The sequence below is a fragment of the Propithecus coquereli genome, unplaced genomic scaffold (genome assembly GCF_000956105.1).
Source record: "Propithecus coquereli isolate 6110/MARCELLA unplaced genomic scaffold, Pcoq_1.0 Scaffold77, whole genome shotgun sequence".
NCBI lineage: Eukaryota > Metazoa > Chordata > Mammalia > Primates > Indriidae > Propithecus > Propithecus coquereli.
In genome coordinates, this window is record NW_012153840.1 from 8212406 (window position 1) to 8235737 (window position 23332).

At 57.9% G+C, this 23332-nt stretch overlaps 1 protein-coding gene across 1 annotated transcript in view; it reads right to left on the minus strand.

Moving 5' to 3' along the window:
- CAMTA1 (calmodulin binding transcription activator 1) overlaps positions 1-23332 on the minus strand; it is an 858502-nt gene that overhangs the window by 87959 nt on the left and 747211 nt on the right. The window contains exons 7-9 of the mRNA XM_012662626.1: positions 19441-19594; positions 4083-4223; positions 743-2589 (exon numbers count right to left, since the gene is read on the minus strand). Coding sequence (XP_012518080.1) covers positions 743-2589; positions 4083-4223; positions 19441-19594 — 2142 coding nt within the window. The remainder of the gene's footprint in view (positions 1-742; positions 2590-4082; positions 4224-19440; positions 19595-23332) is intronic.

Below are 23332 nucleotides of genomic sequence, written 5' to 3' on the forward strand. Positions count from 1 at the left end.
GACGTGTTGCTCCCCAAGCACCTGGTGGACAGGCTGGGGGGAGGGTCAGAGAGCATGTGTCCGTGTGCGGTGGGATATTTAGGGCAAACTCTTCCTGTGCGTTTCTGCTCTAGAGAAAAAGCAAAGATTCCTCCTTAAATACTTGTGCCCCTGCGGCAAGACATGCTGCTCTTTGGAGCAACGGTTCTCAAAGGAGAGGGGCATAGGTTGGGCTGCTGCGTCATATGGCACGCGCTGATTTTGCAGAGGGTCAGACTAAGTTAAAAAGAATCTTAAGTATGACTTCAGATGCTGCGCCCTACTCAGTGTTGAGGAGAGGTTTTTGTTCCTGTTTGGCTTGTGAAGCAAAACAAGAGCAGAGGATACGCATGATCTATGATTGATTTTCAAATGTTTTTAGCAGGTTTAGGACCCATCTCAAAAAAAAAAAAAAACAAAGCAAAGCAAAACACAGGTAGTCTCTTAACACATAAGCCAAGAAATAGCAGACCGCTCTGGCTGGAGCTGCAGTGGCAGGGGGACATTGGTCTCCAAGGACACCTGACTTTAAAGCTCCTTGCTCCAGTGAAGTCTGAGAACCCCTGAGTGAGAACCAAGGTATTCCAAGTGCCCTGGGGACGGAGGGACAGGAAAGCTTTGTCTTTATGGTCCAGAGCTTCACCCCAAGGGCAACCGCATGCAATGAGCTTCCCTGAGCTGCGTGACTGCACAGGGGCAGGTGACAGGAGCGGCAGCTGCTTACCTCTGGGTAAGACCACTCTGGGGAGTAGTCGGTCACCATGAACACCCGTCCACTCTGCTGCAGCATCCCCAGGGTGCCCTGGGCCGAGGCAGCCGAGACCACCTCCGCGACGTGCATGTAGGCCATGGTGCTGGCCCCGGCCTCCGCGCTGCTCAGCTGCAGGCTCCCCTGCTGGGGGCTGCAGCAGGGCATGCACATCTCCGCCTGGGTGAAGGGGGCGCGCGCCCCGTCTTCCGACTGCGAGAGCGCCGCGCTGTCCCCCGACACCAGCTGGTGCCCATAGATGGTGCCACTGCCCCCCTCCACGGAGATGAAGTCGTTGATCAGGTCGGAGAACTGGTTGCTGAAGGAGATATCAAAGTGGTCCAGGCTGAGCTCCATGTTGGAGGCGTTGCCGAGGCCGGGCTGGGCCACTGGGTAGAGTCCCTGTACCACATTGCCCGGGAGGATGGGGACGCCACCAGCGCTGCGGATCACTCCGTTGGTCTCGGGCTGCAGGTAGTGCTCAGAGCTACAGGCCTGCAGCTCCCCAGACTTGAGGAGGACCTCGCCCCCTTCGGCTGCCTGTGAGGTTTCCATGGTGACCTCCCCTTCCGCTGTCATGGCCTGGAAGTTGGCCTGGAACTGCATGAGGTGGAGGGAGGAGGTGGACTCTATCCGCGTCTCCACGTGGCCACTGCAAGAGCTGGTCTGGGACGAGGCCTCCGTTTTCACCGTGGGCATCACAAAGGTGCCCCCAGAGTCACTCAGGCTGCTATGGGCATTCTGTTCGAGGGGGAGGGGTTTGCTGGCGTCCTGCAGGAAGAAGCTCGGAGAAGGGGTCTGGTGGATGTGGGGGCTGTGGCCTGTCTGGCTGAAGCTGGACGTGTAGTCCTTGTTGGAGTCTATGGCACTGAAGTCCATCTGCTCCAGGGTGGTGCTGGGACTCAGGCCACCACCCGATGGCAGGAGGCTGGAGCCGGCGGTCAGGGTGAGGGAGCTGGACGCCGTGGCTGCCGCGGAGGAAGAGTACGCTTCTTTGGCCATCTGCTGCTCGAAAGAGGTGTCCTCAGTCTTAATCTCCTTGGTGAGGACGGTGGTGAAGCTGAAGCTCCTCTCCACCGGCGGCGAGTGCCGGATGTTGGTGTTGACCATCTCGGCTTTCAGGCCTCCGCCCCCGTACGTCTGGCCCTGCTTTGGGTTATTGAGGAAACAGTCGGGGTCAAAGTTCATGGTGGTTTCGGGAATCTTCCGGCCACCGTCGAGGGTGGTGGAGAGGACCAACTCCTCGGACACGTTGGTGGGCAGCATCGACAGGCTCTCCGAACTGCCCGTGGTGGGGAAGGCGAACTTGTGGCCGTCGGAGCTCACGGCCAGGACCAGGCCCTGAGAGGCGTCGGGTGAGAGGAGGTGGTGGTTGGGGCCGGCGGTGGGGGACATGGTATACACGGCCTCATTGGTGACCTCCGACATGAACACCGTGGCGCTTTGGGACAAGCTCCCCATCACGGAGGCCACTGCCATGCTGGACACGCCGGTGACCACGGGGCTGTCCGCCATGTCCGGGTCGCTGTTGAGCCCACTGCTGATGGACACAGGGGAGCTCTGGGTGGTGTCGGGGACCTCCACCTGGTTGGTGGAGGAGACCTCGGTGCTGTTCTGGTGCAGCAGCACGGGCTTGGCCACCTTGCCGTTCCTCTTCTCGCGGCCCGAGCCCTTGCTATGGCTGTGCTCGTGCTTGCCCTCGGACACATCGTTGTGCTGCACCTCGGAGTGGCTCCCATACCCCCCTGTCCGTGGCTCGACCTTTGGCGAGATGATGCGGTGTTTGGCACTGTTACACTTGTGATGCACGCTGCTGCCTGCTCCTGCGGAGATCAGAGCACAGCACACACGCACCCACACGACACATGTGCACACACACATGCACACGCAAACAGAGAGTCAGAGCTGGGACTTCGGCGGACCCTGCCTCCGAGCAGTGGGGCCCCTGGCAAAGTCCACGCCCCACCCCTTAGACACTCAGGGTCTCAGGCCCACTTACCCCAAGACCTGGTGCTCTCCTGTCCCCTATGTGACAATCCTCTGAAGACAATGGGGGCTTTATCTTTGGTGCTCTTTTCATATAGGCATAGTAGTGCCCCAGCACCGGGGAGGTCAGGATGGAGAAAGTGGGGACAATGCCACCATCCAGGAAAGTCCCCTCCACCGCCAGAGACAGACAGCACTCTTGCTGGCCAGAAGGGCTCAGCCCGGGATGGTGGCCATGTCCCTCCACCCCCAACTTCCCACACCTATTCAGTGTTTCAGGAAGCCCCATCCTTCAGATGCTCCGGTCAGGAGCCACCTGGGGGATGGAAGCCAGCGGTGGGTGGGGGTGGGGAGGACGCACTTTCTGGATCAGCTCTCAGGCCCCAGGGCCAAAGAGGGCTCCAAATCCTGCCCCCAGAAGCAGAAAGGTGTACGAGCCCGGGCCTGTCTTCAGCTCTCTAGGGGACAAGAGCCCTTCTAAGTCCTAAGCAAGAACAAAGCCCCAACGCTCTTCGTGCAGAGGCAGGAAAGAAAAACCCTCAGGAGCTGCGTGTTCCTGAGCTCGGGCAAGTCCCTCCTGCAGCTGCGCCGGACCGGCAGGCCAGGACGGCTTTTCTCTCCCACTCCAGCTAATATTTTCGTTATTTTCCTACCATCTGATAAGGGTCACTTTGCTTTTGATAAAAGGGTGAATTCTCCCCGATCCTGTTACAGCCTCACCACGAAGATTCCTAAATGCATGAAGACTTCGCAGAGAAGTGGCACGACCCTCTAATGGAAATATCTAATTAAGGCAGCCAGGGGAGTGGAGAACGCACATTTCAGAGAGCAAACACCATTATCAGAGAAGCAGACACATTAGGACGGAGAGAGTGGGACGCTTTATGCTCTTGGAGGAGACAGAGGTGGAGAAAGAGCTGGAGCATGTGTGGTCCCATAGACTCAGGGCAGATGTCCCCGAAACCCCCGGGCCCAGGACTGGGGCTCCTGCTGCAGATGCCAAGGACGTGGGCCCTGGCAGGCCCCTGCAGTGGGCGGACAGAGGTCCTGGGGCCCCAAACCTCCTCACTCTCAACTGTGTCCCCCAGTTCTTGCCCCCTTTCCCGGAGGGAGCTGCCTCTCTGGAAACTGCTCCCTCTGGCCCAGCCAGCTCTGTGGGGTGGGGTGCCAGGAGGCCTACCTGTGTCTGTCCTGGTAGCCGTGGTGTTGCCCAGTTCCCTGATGACCCCTCTTCCCTCTCTGGACATCACGGCCAGCCCCGTGGAGAGAGCCACCCCCATTGCCTGGCAGGGCCCCTCGCGCCCCGCGTGCCCCCAGGAGCCCCGCTCACCCAAGCTGCCGGTGCACAGGCAGTTGTGGGTCCGCGGCTGGGGCTTGGTCTGGTGGCTGTCGAGGATCTGCTGCACCAGCTGCTCCACCGAGAAGCCCGAGCTGCTGTTGCCGTTGCTGCAGGTCCACTTGATGCCGTGGACTGTGGACAGAGCGGCAGAAGGGCTGTTAGAGGCACAGGGCTGGGGTGGGCCTCGGGCCCTTTCCCAGGGCAGCCCCCTCTCTGCTGGGAGGCTGGCTCCAGGGCCGAACCGATGAGCACATGGGGGGAGGGAGGAGGGAAGCCAGTCTGCCCCCCGCTGAGCCCTGCTCCCATCAGGAGCAGGCGGCCTCCAGTCTCATGCCCATTCCCCATCAGCACCTTTACTAACAACTCCAGTGGTTTGTCAATGGCAAGGACCTGTGTGTACGGGTTGGGATCCAGCGGGGACCCCCCCAGGGTGCAACTTCCCTCCTTGGCACACACTGCCCACCTGGCCCTCCACTCCCCTCTGGAGTCTGCGGCACCCAGCCTCCTGCACCTTCACCTGTCCCCAGGGAGGCCCAGATTCTGACTATCATCTAGAGGGGACGGAAGGCACAGTGGCACCTGCCCCGAGCATGCCTAGCTGCCTGTCCCAGGCTGGAGGATTCTCCCGCAGCCCAGGAGGCTCCTGCTGACTTGGGTTTACTCTTCTCCCTGGGCACCTTGTCCCCGGCAGCTGGAAGGGAAGCCCTAGGCCAGGGGTTTTTAAACCTCATCATAGCTATAGGGCCCTTTTCTCAAATAAACCTCTACCTAGAAATCCAATATAGAAGACAGAGAACAGTAGACGCAGCCTGGTGGGGGCAGGGACACGGGTCGCAGGCTCACTGGCCTGTCCCATGCCCAGGCCCCTCCTTGGCTAAGGACCTTTGCAAACGCATTCTGCAGATGAGAAAACAGAGGCCCAGGGAGCGAGGTGACAGCCCATATCCCACTCCAGGGGCCACAGGGCAGGATTGGGGACTGCCCTCCGCACCGCTGCACATGCAGAGGCCCATCCCAGCCGTGTCCCCTACCCTGGCTGTGCCTAGGCTCCACGCTGCAGATTCTGAGGTCACTGGTCTGCAGTGGTGTGTTTTTTTTTTAAATGCCATTAGGATGGGGAACACTCAGCTTTGTCCTAAGCCTAAACTCAGCAGGGACTGCAAGTTCAAGAGCAGAAACACCTGCAGAGCTCAACATCAGAGCTGCTACCTCTGGGAACTCTCAGCAGATGTCCACTGCAAAGCCAGGCCAGACGTTCTGCAGGAAAACCCCCACTGAGTTTGAACTTGGCTCTCTGGGGAGATGAGCTGTTCTCAGGGCAGCCCCACCTCTGGCTTCTGGCCTCCTGGCCACACCCTGCTCAAGGGTCTTGGGTTTGGGGATGGGTGGGCTTGCTAATCCCTTGACTGGCATTTGTGATCGGGCCCCTCTGCTCTGACAGCTGCGCCTCAGGCCAGCTTTCTCCTCCAGTCCCTGGTGGGGGGAGGCGACCACATTCGCTCTGCCTCCTGCTCTCTTCCTTATGTTGTGAAGGTTATAAAATGAAGATCCAGTGAAGGGTGACAGATTGCGAGCAGAGAGTTTCTGGATGCTTAATGCAAATCACCTACTGTCTTGGCACATCCAATATGCAGATCGTCCCCCTCCCGCTCTGGCGTGTTGGGTTGGGGACAAGCCCCCTTCTCTGAGATGGCGAGTTGTTACTACCAAATATCAAATACCATTAAGACAGCTTTTAACATGTCATGCTCTGCTTCCCGACACGTAATGAATCAGTGGGAAAGGAGCTTTCTATAGGGAGAAAAGCGCTTTATGAAACGAAGGTTAACAAGCACGTGCAGCTGCCCCCCTTCCACGGCCCCTCCCCCTTTGTGAAACAGCACAAGGGAGACAGGGTGAGCAGTACGCCGGAACATGTGACCTTCTGTGATGTGTAAGGTCATGGCATGGCATGTAAGGGAGGGGGCACGGAACGAGGAAGAGAGATTCCCAAAAAGGTAACCTCCTGGTGGCTCTGGCTCCCATCTGTCCCTCAGTGGAGGGCACTGGACTTCTTGCTCCCAGGCGTGGTCAGCTGCCTTGCCCCAGGCCTGGGCGGTGGTCCTTGGCCTCAGGGGATGGAGAGGGACCCGTGTCCCCAGGAAGGCTGGGACAAAGGAAGTACTGGGGAGAAACAAGAGCAGGCGTGGGGTGGGAGAATCTGGCCCCCAGCGTGAGCCTCCACAGGACAGGGGCACCAGGTTGGCCACCCTAGCCACTGGGAAGCAGGTGCTGGGCTCCTTCAGGGGCACCCCCCTGCAGCTGCCCCGAGGTTCACAGGCCTGGGGACTGCCTTGTCTCGGACAGGGCTGCCTGCAGAGCAGCCTGGGTGAAGACCGGTTTGCTGAGCTTAGGCTGGGGTGGCTGTTGCAGGAGCCCAGGGCCCACTCCAGTGTGGACGTGGCCAGTTGTTTACCCTAATCACAACCCGCGGCAAGGCAGCAGCGCTTCCACTAATATGAATAATCAAAATGAAATCAATGACAACAGCATGTGGCCAGGCTTTGGAGAGCATCTTCTGATGAACAATTTACCCAAGAGGCGGCCAACTGCGGGGAAGAGAGTAATTGAGATCTGGAAGAGAGGGCTGGGGGAGGTGTGAAGGCCGCAGCCCCATGCAGGGCGGGCTGCCAGCCAAGGGCCTCTTGGGTTATGGCTGTTTCATCTCAGGCCCCTGGGAAGAGCTGGAGAGGTTTGGCTATTCAGGCCAAGCCTGCGTCCAGGTAGAGGTCCCCTATTTTCTTCCATTATGAACTAAATTGTGTCCCCCTAAATTCATAGGTTGAATCCTGATCCCCAATGTGATTGTATTTGAAGGTAGGCCTTTAATGAGGTAATTAAGGTTAAACGAGGTCATATGGATGGGGTCCTAATCCAATAGGGCTGGTGTCCTTGAAAGGACAGGAAGAGACACCAGGGGTGCTTGTGCACAGAGAAAAGGCCATGGGAGGACACAGCGAGAAGGTGGCCATTGACAAGCCAGGAAGGGAGGCCTCCCCAGAAACCAACCTCAACGTCACCTTGACCTTGGACTTCCAGCCTCTAGAACAGAAATTTCTGTCGTTTAAGCCACCCAGTCTGTAGTGTTGTTACGGCAATGTCTTCGTCTGTTTTGCACTGCTATTACCGAGTACCACAGACTGGGGAATTTATAATGAACAGAAATTGACTGGCTCACGGTTCTAGAGGCTGGGAAGTCCAAGATCAAGGCGCTGGCATCTGGCAACGGCCTTCTTGCTGTGTCATCACCTGGTGGAAGGTCAAAGAAAAAGAACCCATTTTCGGGAACTCTTTTTATAGTGGCATTAATGCATTCACAAGGGCAGAGGCCTCATGACCTAAACACCTCCCTTAGGCCCCACCTCCCAGCACAGTTGCACTAGGGATTAAATGTCAACACGAATTTTGGAGGGGACAGATATTTGAACCACGGCAGGAGGCCTGAGCGGACTAGTGCACCCTGCATGGGGGCTCAGGCCTCCCCCATCCCCAGGATCCTTGGTTGGAGCCCTACGAACCCCTGGGAGAGCCCTGCCCTCCCTGTGCACAGCACATGTGTGCATGTGTGTGTGCGTGTGTACAGTTCAAGGGGCCCTAATGCCAGGGGCTTGCCAGAACGCCTCCCTCCCCTACATCTTTGGATCCTACCCTTCTTCCCAGCACAGCCCAGCTCAAGTCCCCACCTAGACCTACTGAGCCAGAAACCCTGGGGATGGGGGCCCAGCATCTGCGTCCTAACAGGCCCTCCAGGGGGTTCAAATGCAAGCTGAGATTTGAGAACTGCTGACATAGAGACTACAGTAGCCTTCCTGCTACTCATCCCTGTCCCCACAGGAGCCGGCGTCTGAATCATGAGGGCAGGACTCACCGGGCTGTGTACTGCTCGACCCTGTGCTTAGAACAACGTCCGGCACATGGTAGGTGCTTAGTAAAGTTCAGTCAGGTGAATAAATGAATGGACGATTTCTCAATCAATCATGCCCTCTCTAGCACTATTTTCTTTTGCTGTATTGGTTAATTATTTCTCCTAGTCAGCTGGAAGCAGAGCTCCTGTCTCGGTAACAACAAAAGTAAAAGTATTTGTTGGGCACGCACTATGAGCCAAGCACTGCGCAAGCTTCTTTATATGTTGACTCCATTATAAAAAGAAATAAATGACATTAACACACACCCCTAATTGAGCACTTGCTGTGGGCGGGGCTCTGGCTTCATGCTCTCAGGGAGCAGTGGTTCCCCCAGTGTGGTCCCAGCAGCTATAGTCACCTGTGCAGTTAGAAATGCACTTCCCAGGCCCCACCCAGACCCACTGAACCAGAAACCATGGGGATGGGGCTGGCATCCACGTCCTAACAGGCCCTCCAGGGGCTTAGAATACACACTCGAGTTTGAGAACCGCTGGTATAAAGACCACATCTTTAACCTTTTGGTTATCCTCTAGGGCAGAATTATGATCCCATTTTATTACTAGAAAGACTAAGACTCAGAAAAGTCATGCAATTGCCCAGGGTCACACAGCCGGTAAGTTGGAGGTGAGGAGGGCTTGCAGATTCCAGCTCTTTCCACTGTGACCTGCGTGCCTGTGTCCCTCCCAGGTCCAGCTTCCAGAGGTCAGGGAAGTCTGGATGGCTGATCTGATCAGCAGGCAGAGGAGAAAAGCTACCCCTCCAGGAGGTGCAGCTTCACCGCCATGTGTAGCAAGAGAAGGAGTCTGATTTCCTGCAGCAGGACCCGGGCTAGGCCAAGTGCTGCCCATCCAAGCTGGACTCCCACCCTCTGTCTCCTGCCCTCTCCACCTACGGAGGGTGCTGGGCTGTCGCAGCAGGGCCAGGTGGCAGAGGCTCCGAAGTCCCTGGCTCTTCCCTTGTAACCTTCCTCACTTAGGGGCCAGGCCAGGTGGGCAGCCAGGTCTGAGTGAGCGGCTGCTCAGCTGGCCAAGTCCCCTGGACCAGGGCAGAAGGAACTCTCCCTTCAGCCTCCAAGGGGAGGGCCTGACAAGGACCTGCTCTTGGGGAATCCAGCACAAGCAAGAGAGGGAGGGGAGGGGGCAGGAAATCCGGGCGGTGGGCCACAAGGAGACCAAGGCAGCTCAGCGTCCGAACGTTGGCGCTGTGGGTTCCAGCAAGTATGTCCTGGCCTCAGCCATGTGCACCCAGGGTGCCTGGGTAGGGGAAATTTCTACGAGACACAAAGGAGCAGAAGAAGGCTTCATCCTGCACAGCACGGGCTTGTGGGGGCAGCATTTGGCTCCAAGACAGGGCCTCTTGGCTTAGATTTCCTGCCATTGGGGGTGAGGCAGGGGCAGGGAGGGGACCCACTGAGTGATAGACTTGGGGGCCCGGGGGGCAGCCTCCTCTTGGTTGTCTGTGGAAGTTGCAAACTTCCATTCCTGACGTGGTTTCCCTGTGCACTGGTGGAGCTTTCCTGAAGGGCAGGGCGGACCTCTAAGCTCAAAGCCCCCGAGCTGGCTACGTGTCATTCATGTCATGTCCCTGTAAAAGATAAATGGATGCCGCACCCAAGAGTCTGAGTTGGTGTCATCCATGGGAGATCTGCGCAGGCCGGGGTGGAAAGCCCCGGGTGAGATGATGCTTTCTGCTCTGAAAAGTCATGCCTGGGAGAGTTTGCAAAGGAATTGGACAAGGAGTCAGAAAGGAGAAGTCTGGAAGCTTCCCTTGGAGAGACAGCCGCCTGCACCCCTTTGCTCTGTGGGGCAGTAATTTCTGGAAGGATGACAGGGTAAGTCCAGCTGGAGCTTTGGTCACCACGGTAACAGCACAGGCAGCACCTGCTGGAATCGACATTTGGCCTTTCTTTGCGGGGGAAGAGATTTCTTGGTGCTGTGGTGGGCAAGTGACAAGGACAAATGGCAGTGTCCTTGTCCAGAGGGCTGTGGGGGCCCCTTCCTCCTCCTCAGCCTGGGTTCATCCTTTCTTCCCACCCAGGTATCCACCACCCAAGAGAGACCCATAACGAGGACGACCGTTTAATTTGTCAAACCAGGTCACCCTGGGAACTGAAAAGGGGTGCCGTGTCATCTGTCCAGGCAGTGGGAGGAGCAAGGATGTGCGGTCACCCGACTTATGAACCGCGTGCTGGAGGTGGGAGCAGCCACGCCCCCTCGCCCCCAGCCCGGGCGGCCCTTTGGATCCCTCCCAGTTGTTGACTCTAGGAGGCGGTCTCCATGGCGACAAGGTCAATGGGAAATGGCAGCTGGGTTGGTTTAATTTTCACTGTATTCTTGTTGACAGGAGTAAAGGCCCTGCTTCTGATTTCTTGGTTCAACTGGATGAAATTTTCATTAGATTTAACTTCTCATATCCAGACACCCACATACTATTCCATTTCCCGATCTCACCACTCAACTCTCATTCTCCTATTGGTCCTGAGGACAAACTTTGCAGAAATCTCATTTCGAGGCGCGCAGAGGCTGGGCGGGGACAGGATGGAGCGTGTGCTCACAGTGCGCGTGCTGCGGGCGCATCTGCCGTGTCCCCGATGAGCTTGGGATTCCTGGTTCTCCCTGTCGGGACGTGGGGCATCCAGGTCCCCACTTCCACCAGGAGGCACAGGCTTCCTTCCAGCGTCACAGGTCCTCGGGGAGAAGGCGGAGGCCGAGGGCCCGGCAGACAGCCCGGGTGCCGCCGAGAGCTTAACCCGGCTGTCTTCTTGCAGGTGGGGCGGGCCTCAGGCGAGGAGCAGGGAAAGCACCGACTGCAGCCACCAGGTTCCAAGGCCAGGAGACGCAGAGCGCAGGGGACTGCACTCCCTTTGCCTCTGCACTTGGCCTCACCGGATATCCCTAAGGTGCTCAGTGACATAGAAAGTGGTGAGGATGTGGCATTTGGGAGCTGCCCTGAGGCTCTCAGAATACCCTCCTGACTGGCTAAGTGGCATTGTCACCAGCCTGGGAATTCTTCCCACCGCAGGAGCATGAATGCGCTAGGAGCTCTGATTGTCTAGCACCGTGAGAAAAGTATTTGGCAGGGAGGGAAGAAGCTTCGAGGGTTACCTCCACATCCAGGAGCTGTGTGGCCCCTGGAATCCTGTTCTTCCGGGCCCTGCTCAGGGGCAGAGGTGGCAGGGACTTGGGAGTGACCAGCTGTCTGTCCAGCCCCGCCAGGCCCCTTGGAAGGAGAGGCAGGGGACCAAGTAGCATTTTGGATGCCTTCCCTCTTGCTTCCGGTAAGACTGCTCTGGGACCCTGGACTCAGGAGCCCCTCGGCGTCCGGAGGGAGGCAGCTCCATCTAGCGCACGGCTACTTCTAGCTGCTAACTGCATGGCCCAGAGCCTTCAACTTTTAAAGAGAGGCTGAAAATCTGGAGAGCTAAATGTTGGCAACACATTCTAAATTTAACAAAACCACTCCCTGGAGCTGAGCAAGGCTCAGAATCGCTCTGGGCGGTAGTCAGGCCTGGCACGCAGGCCGGCCGCTGTATCCCCAACACCGGCACAGAGGCAGCTCCACAAAAGCGGGGACTCCTGTAATAGCAGGGTGTGCAGCGCCAAAGCAGCCCTGAGCAGAGAGGAGCCAGGGAGAGACAGGAAATCAAAAGCAGTATTTCTCTTTCAGTCCCACTTGGGGGCCACATCAGCTCAATAAGATGTAACCCGAGGGAGAAAAGAATGTTGGCAGCACAAACCTGGGTCCCCAGCAGGAAAAGGAGGCACGCCCCGCCCCCGCTTCCTGAGATGCCCACTCGCTGCACCTGGAGATCCCAGGAACCCACCCTGCCTGCTCGTGTGCCAGCAGCTCTTACCCCGAGGGAAGAGCCAAATGCACAGGTAAATCCTCCCCCAACCCCCTGTGCTGTCCCTGCCCCCCGCTTGACTCCAGGTCTGTGGGCACGGGTGGGGAGCAGGGACAGAGCTGCCGCCTGGCCCTGGACCCTCCATGGGGACATAGATGTACTTCCTTCTGTGGGACTCCAGGATTTTTCACGAGTTCAAGTCAACAAGTATTTGGCAAGACCCCACCGTTTGCCGGCACCAACAGCTCAGCTGCAAACCAAGGAAACTTCTAAGCTAGCATTTCTTAACCCAGAATCTATGGAAGGACCTCATAGGGTCCTGGAACACCCAGAAATTATAAACCCAATTCCCTGTATGTTCTGGGGACAGCCTGCCCTGGGAGAGTGTACAGACTAGACTCTGCACCGCGTCCGATGCCTGCCTCCTGCCCACCCCGTGTGACTCCCAGACAGGCCCCTGGAAGGTGTTGGTCCTGCTCTTCAGCGCGGGGCTCCTTGGATGGCCTCTCACTGGAGATCGCTTTAGTCCGGGGTTCCTCAGAAAGTGTAGTCCTGGGGAGCCCGGCATGAGACTCTTGCTTGTTAAAAATCTCAGGTTCTTCAGCCTGTTCCAGACCTGTGGACCAGAATGTGTGGGGAGGGGCCGGGAACCTGCTGCTGACATCCTCCCGGAGCTTCCTGGGGAACCACTGCTCCTGGCCAGTGCTGAGCCAGCTGTCTCCGCCCAGGCACTGCTGGGCCTTGCAGATGCCGGGCACAACTGCAGCTGGCTCTGCCCGAGCCCCGGGACAGGGCAGCCCCAGGGGGAGGGGGTCCTGAGCCCCTCCTGACTTTCTGTCCTCACTTCTATCCTGAGAGTCTCACCTCAGAGGTAGGGACTCTGGAAAATGCTTCCGAGCAAACATTGCTGGCCAGAAAGAAACCCTCAAACCCTTTCTCACGACAGCCCCCCCAGTGATGACACCCATCTCTCCACGGTGCCACGCCCAGAGCTCCATGGGGGAAACGTCTTTGCAGCTTTCTAGCTAGCTGTCCCTCCTTCCCGCACAGGCTCTGGCTGAGACCTAGACATACATCCTCCTAGTTAGGGGCGAAGCTCCCAGCCCCTCCATCTCTCCTCGAGCCAGGTGATGTCTGCGCAGGATAGACAGAGCTGGAGAGCAAAGGTGGGTCACAGGTGCCTCTCCCCAGCGCCCTCTCCTGCTTGCTCCAGCCCACATCAAGCCTCATGGCTCCAGAATCACAAAGCAGGTCCCTGTTAGCCTCCCTCCACAGCTCAGACACCAGGCGCAGAGGCAGGTGTGGGACAGTGACCCTCATCCCCAGGGTCCCCATTGCGGGGTGAGGAAGTTGGGTCCCCTGCAGCGCCCATCTCTGAGCTGGTCTGCTGCCACTGGCCACCAGGTGGCGCTAGTGGACCAGGAACGGTTCAGTGAGGCTGGGGAAGGAGAGCCTTTGTTGATTTTACTTCTTGATATTCTATAATCACCAGGATTACGATCTAAGCAAAAAAGCAAAACAAATAAACACAGCTCCCCTTACTGGATCTTTGGTCTTTGTCTGAAAAAGTACGAGAAAACAAAAGATGCATTGAACATACAACCCAAGGCTTGGGTGTCAGCATTGGCGAGGGCGTCCTGGCCGGGTTCAGGAAGGGGTGGAGGCTCTGTGGGCGTCAGATGAGGGCCAGCAGCTCCTGGGAGGCAGGTGCCTGCTAATTGGCCCGTCTGTTGGATTTTTCAGCCACTGCAGCCACTGCTCAGCAATATGGGGTCCTGTCTACAGCCACCCTGGCCTCCGCTAGGTCCTGGAACTTGTGGCATCTTGCAACACTGGCCTTCCAGGAGCTCAGAGGATAGGGTAGAGCCATGAGGGCCTGAGACCCTGGCTCCCAGCCACACCAATGGGCTGCAGATGAGTAATGATAGCCCCTCAAACCCCACACTCACCCTGGCCTCTCCCCCAACTCACCATGGCCTCTCCCCCAACTCACCATGGCCTCCATCTCAACTCACCAGGGCCTCCACCCCCAACTCACCAGGGCCTCTATCTCAACTCGCCATGGCCTCCACCTCCAACTCACCATTGCCTCCATCTGGATTCATCATGGCCTCCACTCCAACTCACTATGGCCTCCACCCTAACTCACCATTGCCTCCATCTCAAATCACCACGGCTTCCACCCCCACTCACCAGGCCCTCCACGCCACACTCACCATGGTCTCTACCCCCAACTCTTCATGGCCTCCACCCCAACTTGCCAGGGCCTCCACCTCCATCTGGACTCGCCATGGCCTCCACCCCAACTCACTACGGCCTCCACCCTAACTCGCCATTGCCTCCATCTCAAATCACCAGGGCCTCCAGCCCGACTCGCCAGGGCCTCCCCCACCCACAGTCAACCCCACCACAGAGGTGAGTTTGTCTTTGGGGAAAACGTGGGTAGAGGTGCTGGAAAAGTAAACACTCCCCCTGTTGAGCTCACGTGTGTCCCCACGTGCCTCTGTGTGGTGAGGGCTGCTGTGTGTGCAGCGTGTGGAAGCGCAGGTTGGCGTGGGTGGGTGCAGGTGTGGGTGCAGGCCTGGCTTGTGCTGGCTCCACAGGCAGGCCTCCTGCTTTGCCCCCCCGTGCCGCTGAGGACGCCTGCCACAGATGCATCAGGACTCTGAAGGCATGACGTAGGAGCTCCAGGGAAGGCAGTCAGAGTGGAGCCACACTCGCAGGCGGCTGGCGGAGCTGCCTCATGATCTCTGGGGCCATCAGGAGCTGCAGGAAGGCCCAGGCCTTGGTCAGAGACCAGGGCCTTCTGGCCAGCCAGGGCACTCCCAAAGCAGCCTGCAGGTGGGGACAGTGGGCAAGATCACCACTTGGGGAAGGGCTCTGAGCACAGCCTAAAGGTCTTGCTCTCATCCCTCACTCCGGATGGTGCCACCTCACCGACTGCTAGCTGGGAAATGGCTGGTGTGTCAGTCCCCTCCCGGCTGCCAGGAAACGGGGCAGGGCAGAAAGCCAGGGGCGACAGACGGAGGGCATCTGCTCCAGGGGAATGGGCTCCCTCTGGCTCCCTGTAGGCTCAGCTAGAGCCGGGGGCGGGAGGTCCAGGGCGGGCAGTTTAGAGCCACTGTGGTTCTGAGCAGCCAAAGATCACCAGGCAAGCTTCCTGCCAGGCTGGCGGGACTGAGGCACAAAACACTTCCTGGCCGCTCAGTCCACTCCACTCAAAGTCTTCTCTGGGCGGCTGACCTGGGAAGAGAGGAGCCCTCTGCCTAGCCCCTCGCTCACACTACGGGAGCTTGCCGGGTGCCAACCTGGTGTTCTCTCAGACCAGTTGCGTTGGAGCAGACTCTGGAATTTCCAGGGTGGGAAATACTGAGCTTTGAATCATGTTCACTTGAGTTCTATAAACTCCAGCCCTCGGACAGAACCCCAGACAGTCATTCCAGGCCTGAACGCAGAAGAGCAATTCTGTGCACTATCAGCCAGAAAGCGGAAGCCTGCAGGGGCAGCCCAGGCTGAACCCGGCTCTACTCACATACCGAACCTTATTACCCAAAGTATGTTAGGTTGCGAATGCTTAGCAAAAAACTACACTTTCCAGACCTCCTTGCAACTATGGGTGACCATATGACATAATTCTGGCCAATGACATATGGGTAGAAATGATGTGCGCAATTTCTGGGCCCTGTCTTTAAAGGGAAGAAGCTTGCCCTCTACTTTTTTTTCTCCTCTTGCCACTGGTTGGAATGAAGTTGTGATGGCAGGAGCTGGAGCAGCCACTTTGGACTGAATAAAAGAGGACAACAAGCTAGGAAGGGCAGGGCAACCAGCTGGAGGGAGCCTGGGTGGCTCATCCCTGACACTGTGGGGTGGCCACACCAACCCTGAACTGCTATGTGAACAGAAATAAGCTTCCATTTCATTTAAGCCACTGCTATTTTGCTCCTTGTCACAGCAGCTGAACCTATATCCTAACTACTACAGAAGAGATTACAAGAGACAGGGAGGATCTTCGGAAATACACTGGGAATTCCTATCAGACATCATTTCTTTCTGTGTTTATTTTCTTATCTGCAGGAAGCACTCCTGAGATCGCAGGTTTAAGGGAAGCCCCGTTCTGACCAGAGGGCACAGTTACAAGAATCAGGGTGGGATTCTCAGAATTGCTGTAGCTCGTGAGATTCCCGAGGCTTGAGAACAACGTGCTTCTTGTCTCGCAACAGGTGAGGCGAAGGCTGTGGATCAGAGTCCCCTTCACCACCGATAAGCACAACATTTTGATTAAACCACTGACAACTCTGCTGTAGGGCAGAGAAATTTGGAAACATCAGGAAATCAAACTGTGAAGTCTTTGAAGGAATGTGATTTATGTGAAAATGTGATGAAGCTAATGTGTTTGGCTGCAGTGCTGGGTGGCACGCCCGATCTGGAACCAAATCTGATGCCTTCTTGGCTCTCAGCACCTCTGCTCCCCCGAGCACGGTCAGCCGGTGCCCGGTGTGTGTTCCAGCCTGACGGGCATCGGGAGCTTCTGTCGGAGCCGTGTTTCCAGGGCTGTTTCCGCAGCCGTGCCTCTGTGAGCACAGCCGCGCACGCGCATGCGCGCGCCGGGTAATTGTGTGCTGCTCGGCTCCCCCAGCCCCCCGAGACACCAGAGAGCCAAGTGTTATTAGATTTATGGGGAGTTTGTTGTAGTTTTACATAATTTCCTTGAAGCACTGCAGATTCCTGAGCAGGCGTTCGCAGTTCCCTCTAGTTACGCGTCAGAGCCCGACTCAGGCCTGGTTTCCGCCCCCTCGCGTTCAGGAGCCCGCGCACCCGCCCCGGCTGCGGGGTGGCACTCCTGTGTGATGCGCCGGCAGCTCCTCCACGGGGAAGGGGCCACGGAAAGTGGCAAAGGCAGAAGGGCTGCCTGTGTGTGTTGAGAGGAATTTGGGGGCCGTCTTGAAAGGATCCTCTTTCTTGGGAGCCTCCTCTGGCTAACCCCCGCCTAGCGCAATCTCTGCAACTTCGTCCTGCCCTCCCAGGCCGTGCGTACAGGGCTTTCACCAGCGAAGGGGCCTAATTTGCCAGTGGAATCTGACATCACAAACTGCTTCTAGTAACCTAAGAAGAAACAGATGACAGGCCCAGAAAGGCCAGGAAGGCTGAGCCTAAAGACGTCTTTGGGCGTGGACCCCCCTCCAATGGCGAACCTTGAGGAGTCTGACGGGCTGCACAAGCACCAGACTCTGGCCGCCCTTTCAAGGCAAGCGTCCCCCTTCGAACCCTCATCTGGAAGCACCGAATAAGCCCCAGAAGGAAGGCCCGGGCCTCCCCGCTCGCACCTCCCATGGGAGGCTTCTCCAGGACGACCCGAACCACTCGGAGTGACTCTGCGGAAATGGAGGGAGCAGCAGCCTCCGGCCTTAGCCCGTAGCGGGGCCCGCCCCGTGGAGCTGGCTGGAAGCGGTTGGTCTTGGTGCACAGACCGCTGGATTCCTTCTCTCACTCACAGAGGGGAGCTGGCCACACGGAGAGGTGGCCACAGAGCCAGGACGAGTGCCCACCTCCTGACTCTCCGGCTCTGACTCTTTCTCCTGCCCTGGCCAGGTGGCATCAGCACCCACCGTTAGCACAGCCATCGTGCCAGCCCAGCCGAGGCTCCGCCGGAGAGAAAGTGTGAGCAGGCCCAGCGTGGGCTGGGGCTACCCCCATGTCCAGGCAAACCCGCACAGTTGACGCCTCCTACATACTGAGTCAGAAGGGGTGGGCAGGCGGGTCTGACAGCAGGGCCCCTGGTGCCATTGCCCCAGACCCCTGGCCCTCTGGCCTGGCCTGGAAAGAGGCTGCTGGGAGCCTCTGTCCCGTGCTCAGGCCCCCGGGGGAGCAGGCTAACGCCGGGCCATTCCTTTTCCGCTCAGCCGGTCTGCGTGCCAGCGCCGCGCAGAGAGCGGGAGAGACTCCTGGGGAGCCGGCTTTCCTGCTGCCCGCGTTGCTGGACGCTCTGCAAAGTCCTGAAGAGGCTCAGCGGCCCCTCCTGGGAGGCTGAGTTCGGTCTGATGTCTCCCTGTGGGGACTCAGGGAGGCCTGCTAGCGACGTGTAGGCTGAGAGCTGAAGGCCGAGGGGTGGGCAGAGAAGTCGGGGGAGCGGGGCCAGAGCCAGGCAGAGGGCAGAGCGGTGCAGGCTCTGGTGGGGGATCCGCGAAGGGTGGAACACGGCGTGAGTCCGTGCAGGGCCCAGGCCGGGGTGGGGGCCCAAAGGTGAAGGGCTGCGTGCCAGGCCCAGGGGCACACAGAGGTTCTAAGCGAGGAGGATGTATAGTGAGAGCTGCAGTTAGGGAGGTTTCCACTGCACGTAGCCTTCTTCTGGGAGGTCCCTGGGCCACCTGGTTTGAGGTTCCAGGCAAGAGTGCCAAGGCCAGGCTGGCCTGAGCCTCCCTACAGGGCACTTGGCTCGGGAGGACGGCACATGAGGACGCTCAGTCTTGGGTCCAGCCCCTGGGCAGCCCGGGCTGTCGCCTACTGGGGGCTTCCCCCTTCCACACAGACCCCTCATCCCTCCTGACCTCCCCCAACCTTGAGGCTGGTGCAGAGCCGTGAACCTCAGCACCCAGGGGACTCTCAGGATTAGCTGGTCACTGCAGGTGCCCCTGGCTTCAGCTTGCACCCTCCCAGGGACAGGACCTTCCCCCTGGCTGCCAAAAGGACATTTTAGTTCTTTCCCTGTATGTGGTGACAAACAGCTGCTTCTCCCCTCCAGCCCAGCTCCGAGGGAAGTACTGGTTGCAGTGACCCATCGTCCCGCCGCCCTCTTTGCAGGACTAGTCTTTGCCCTGAGCCTTAGTGATCAATATTCCTGAGCCCCGTGGGCCCTGCGGCCAGCACTGGGCAGCCCCCAGGCTCTTCCCGGGTCTGGCAGCCCCGTGTGTGTTGTCCCCGAGCCCAGCTGTCCGGGGACAGGAGAGGCCGGTGGAAACTAGGTACCGGCTGAGCTCTGGCTTCCTGGACTCACTTGGTGTTTTGCATTCAGTGATTTGCACCTGACAGATGCTCCAGAAAGCACCACTTTGCTGACAAAATGAAATCCAGCTCAATTACCATCATCCATTTGCCACCCAGCCTGGGAGCTGAGGCAGGCCCTGTGTCCTGCAGGCGGTGGCTGAGCCCAGAGCCAGCGCAGACAGGCGGACGCAGGCGGAGGGGCAGCTCTGGCCAGCCACTCCTCTGCGCCCCCCGCCCCGGCCTGCCCCCTGCCTGTGTGTGGCCCAGGAGACACATCCGGGGCCCACTCTTGCCTCTGCTCCTTTTTTATGTTGCTTTGTGTCTCTGAACCTCACTTTCTGCATCGGCCAAGTGGGCCGGACATTTGGTTCCCTGCCTGCTGTGTAGGGAGCTCCTGAGGCCCAAGAGGAGGCGGGAAGGGCGTGAACATTATACGAGTCAAGTTCACAGCGCCACATTATCTGAGCGAGATGGGGCTCCACAGCCAGGTCCCCGAGGCTATGGAGGACCCTCCTGGCCCCACCTGGACGGCACCAGCCTGGTCCCCAGTGTGGGCGCCGGGCCGGCCGAGGCTACTCACACATGGGCTTCAGCTGCCCGATGAGCTCTTCCTTCGTCCATTTTGCCCACTCCTTCTTGTCGGTGTTGATGGAGCAGAGGATGGGGCCGCAGGGCTTGCCGCAGTCCTCGATGGCCGGCACGTTCAGGTAGTGCACCAGGACGATGTCGGGGTTCTGTGGGGAGAGCACAGGGACTGGCAGCATGAGGGTGGCACAGAGCCTGCCACGGTCAGGGCCCCCCCAGGCCCCCCAGCAGGCGCAGGTATAGACCGAGTCCCCTCGGCACTGCTGTGTCCGGCGCCAAGGATTCTCTGCTGCCGGGGCTGCACTGCAGGATGTGAGCAGCTTCCCCGGCCTCCACCCGCCGTTACAGCCCTCTCCCCTCAAGTTGTGACAACTGGAAAATTCTTCCGACATGGCCCAATGTCCCCTGGGAGGCAAAATCACCTCCAGTTGAGAACCACTGGCCTACACGGCAGCTGAAATGTGTGTAACTAAGGACCACAGACGTGAGGTCAAACTGTATCTCCAGCCCAACATCCTGACCTCACACCCACAGCCACCCCCAGGGTCACTGGCCCCTGCTTCATGCCCTACACGCGTTTCCTCGTCACAGCTCGCTGGGCGTCTCTGATCCAGGCACCTCCTCTTCCCAAGGGGAAAAGAAGTTCCTGGAGCTTAAGGTCCCCTGCTTCTAAGGGCTGGAGCCCCTCTACCCTTAAGCCTGAGGCCTTCTCCCTGCACAAACAGCCCACCATCCAGCACTTTCCACCTAAGCATCACTCAGGTGGCGTTCAGAATCTCTGGAACTCCTCCGGGAAGCCTCTTTGGAGCACACACTGGAAAGAACTCCCGGTCTGAGGACCTCGAGGGCCCAGTTTGTCTCAAAATGGTTTCATTTAAAAGAGTCAGCCTCTTGCCATCAGATTCCATTCAAAATACCCTCTGTCCCTTTCTGCCACCTGAGCTCTGATAGTGACATGTCAAGGGGACTTCATGGGGCAATAGCTATGCTACGATGGGCATGGGGTTTTCCGGAGCTTTCTTGTGGCTCCCAGAAAGCAGGACTGTTTATTTAGCCACGTCAGGCCTGATGACTTTGTTACAAAACAATCCTGTCACTTTATAGATGCATCTGGATCAACCCAGAAGAACCTGGCTTAGCCCTTCAGAAGGTGTTTTTGGAACCATTCTCTCCTTGCATTGTCCTGAGGAAACATGAAACCATACTAAGACTCTGCAGGCACCAGTGAGAAAAGGGGTCGGGGAGTCCCGTCTCGCGCTTTCCTGGCCTGTCTCCCCGGCGCTTCCCAGCTGAGGCTCCTGGCGTGGGCAGGACCCCAGGCAGGAGGAAGCCCATCCAAAGCTGTTTTTTTGGATGTGGTCAGAGCAAGAGTTGTAAATGAATATATGAATCAATCACACCATTAATAAATAAAGACTCACAACTACACCATGCCCGGTGTAAGAAAATAGACTGGCATAATTTTAAAAGATTTTCAATAAGGGTTGAAACACGGTTTTTTTTCCTGCCAATGCTCAGTTAACCAGGAAATTAAATCACCACAAACAGGAGCCTTCTTGTTAATGGCGGCTTTTCTGGATTGCGGTAATCACGCTCCTTAATAACAATGATAATCCCTGACATCGGCGCAGCACTTTATTCTTTCCGAAGCACTTTCTAGCCATTATCTCATTTGGTGCCCGTGCTGGCTGGAGAGGCAGGTGGGCAGGGCCGGGCGAGGTGCCCTCCGCACAATGAGGCCACTGCCGCCCAGTGAGGTTGTGACTCGCCCCAAGCTAGGTGCCTGGCGAGGGCAGAGCCCGAGCGCTACAGGGGTTCTGGCTCCAGACTCAGGTCCTGCCAGGACATCTGGTGGCCTCTTTGTGCTTGGCTCACGTTCTTTGCCACCTCCCATTTCACTTCGTCCTGGCAATGTGCCCGAGAAGTCTGTGGGTTGGGTAGCTCAGCTCTGCCCACAGCACAGATGGGGTAACAGAGGAGAGAGGTGGGGTGATTCGCCGAGTCCTGGCCCTGTATCTGCCCACGGACCAGCACGCTGGCCTCCCCATGCTGTCTGGGCGGAGGGCTCCTGCCGAGCCTGGACCCAGCCAGGCAGCCGTGCAGCTGCTGAGCAAAATGATCAAAGGGCTATGGGGCTTCCTCTGATCCAGCCCCCAGAGCAGAGCCCAGCCCTGCAGGAGGGAGCCAGGATGTCAGACGCCTGGGGATGAAAGGGCTGCAGCTTCCCGCCCCACAGCCCTGCTGAGCGCCCGGTCACCTGGGACAGGCTGCTGCAGGAGGCCAGGGGAACAAAGACTGCCACTCACCTGAACCAAACCCCCAAACCTGGAGTTCCTGCCCTAGTGCCCCACGAGGCTCCTGGCCCAGGAAGCCCCACTGTCTCCTGCAGGGCCCAGCCTCCATCTGCATCACCAGCTTCCACCTATTCTCTGAATGCAGGCACCAGGATCTCTCCTCCTCCAGAAAGCCTTCCCTGATACCTCACCCTCTCCCTCTGCCACAGCAGGATGGCGGCCGGTTTCGTGTCTTAACTGTCCGTACATCTACTTTATTTCTTCAACCCCAGGGATAGTGCCCTGGAGATGCCAGTATCTGGCAATAATTGGTGCTCATTTCAGGTTTGTAGAATCGAATGAGGCTGAATTATGACCTCCTGTCCTCACCCTTCCCACACTTGTGTTCTACTGACATCTGGCTTCAGTTTTCTGGGTCTACCAAGGGTAGGGAAGCCTTTCTGAACATGGAGCCATTGCCAGGAGGCTAAGACATAAGGCTGGTTCTTAATCCTTTCTGGGTCTGAAGTCTCTGAGGCTCTGACGGAGGCTGTGGATACCCTACTCATAACCCACTAAGATGCCCCGAGGCACATCAACACTCCCCTCAGGGGTTCACAGATCGGTGGTCAGCAGACCCCACTTCAGTAACTACTGACTTAGGGATGACAGATCCTCTCAATTCAGGGCACGTGCCTGGCACAGAGGTCCCCTCCCAGGAGCCTCCATCCTAGGCCTTGCCTTTCTTTGCTTGCTTTGGCACAATGAGCAGGACGTCCCAGCCCCTGGAGGGACTTGGGGATGGGTTTGGGATTAGGAGATGCAGGAGTAGGCAGCCGCATGGCTTCCATCCAGGGCTGGAGTTCCTGCCGCTGGAACTCTCGACTTGAATGTTAAGTAACGACTTCCTGGCTTGGGGCTGGTGTTACGACACAGAGTGATGGAGGTATTTTTGGAAATGTGGGGCACACATCACTTCCTGGCAACGCTGCGATTTTATTAATTAGTTGTACATTTTATTGGGTGTTTTTGGCAGAAAAATATATTAGCCTTGGAGTCCTAATGTATCAGTTTCATGGAGTGCTCGTAACAACGTCAGAGTCCTTGCCACGGTGCCAAGATGGGCTCCTGCCGGCTGGAGACGTGCGCATGGGGTCGGCTGGAGTCGCAGGAGGGGCAGACCCCACCGGGGCTCCCGATTCTTGATTCCGGACCACTGGGGAGCCAGGCTGCCTTCGTCTTGCTGGGGCCACTCTCCTGTTTCTCTGGGTTCGTGGCCCAGGTTGGGCCTCGAGGGTTGGGAGAGGGTTTGAGAGCTTGTTGCGAGGCTCCTCCCTTGGCTGCGGATTTTCCACGGAGATGCTAGAGCCGCCCCACAGCACGAGCGTGGCCTTTGAAAACGAACCCCCGAATGTCCTGGAGGCCTGGTTGGTGTCAAAAGCCGTGGAAATGGAGCCTCCTGGGTCTGTGGCTGTGCTGGTGGCAGGGGAAGCCAAGGATAAGTAAAAGTCTCAGAGAAGTTCCAGAACCTTCTGGAAAGAGCCGTGGACTAGGAGATCCACCCTGCCTCTCGGTGCCTCCAGCTTCTCACCCATAAATGGAGGCAGTGCCCCT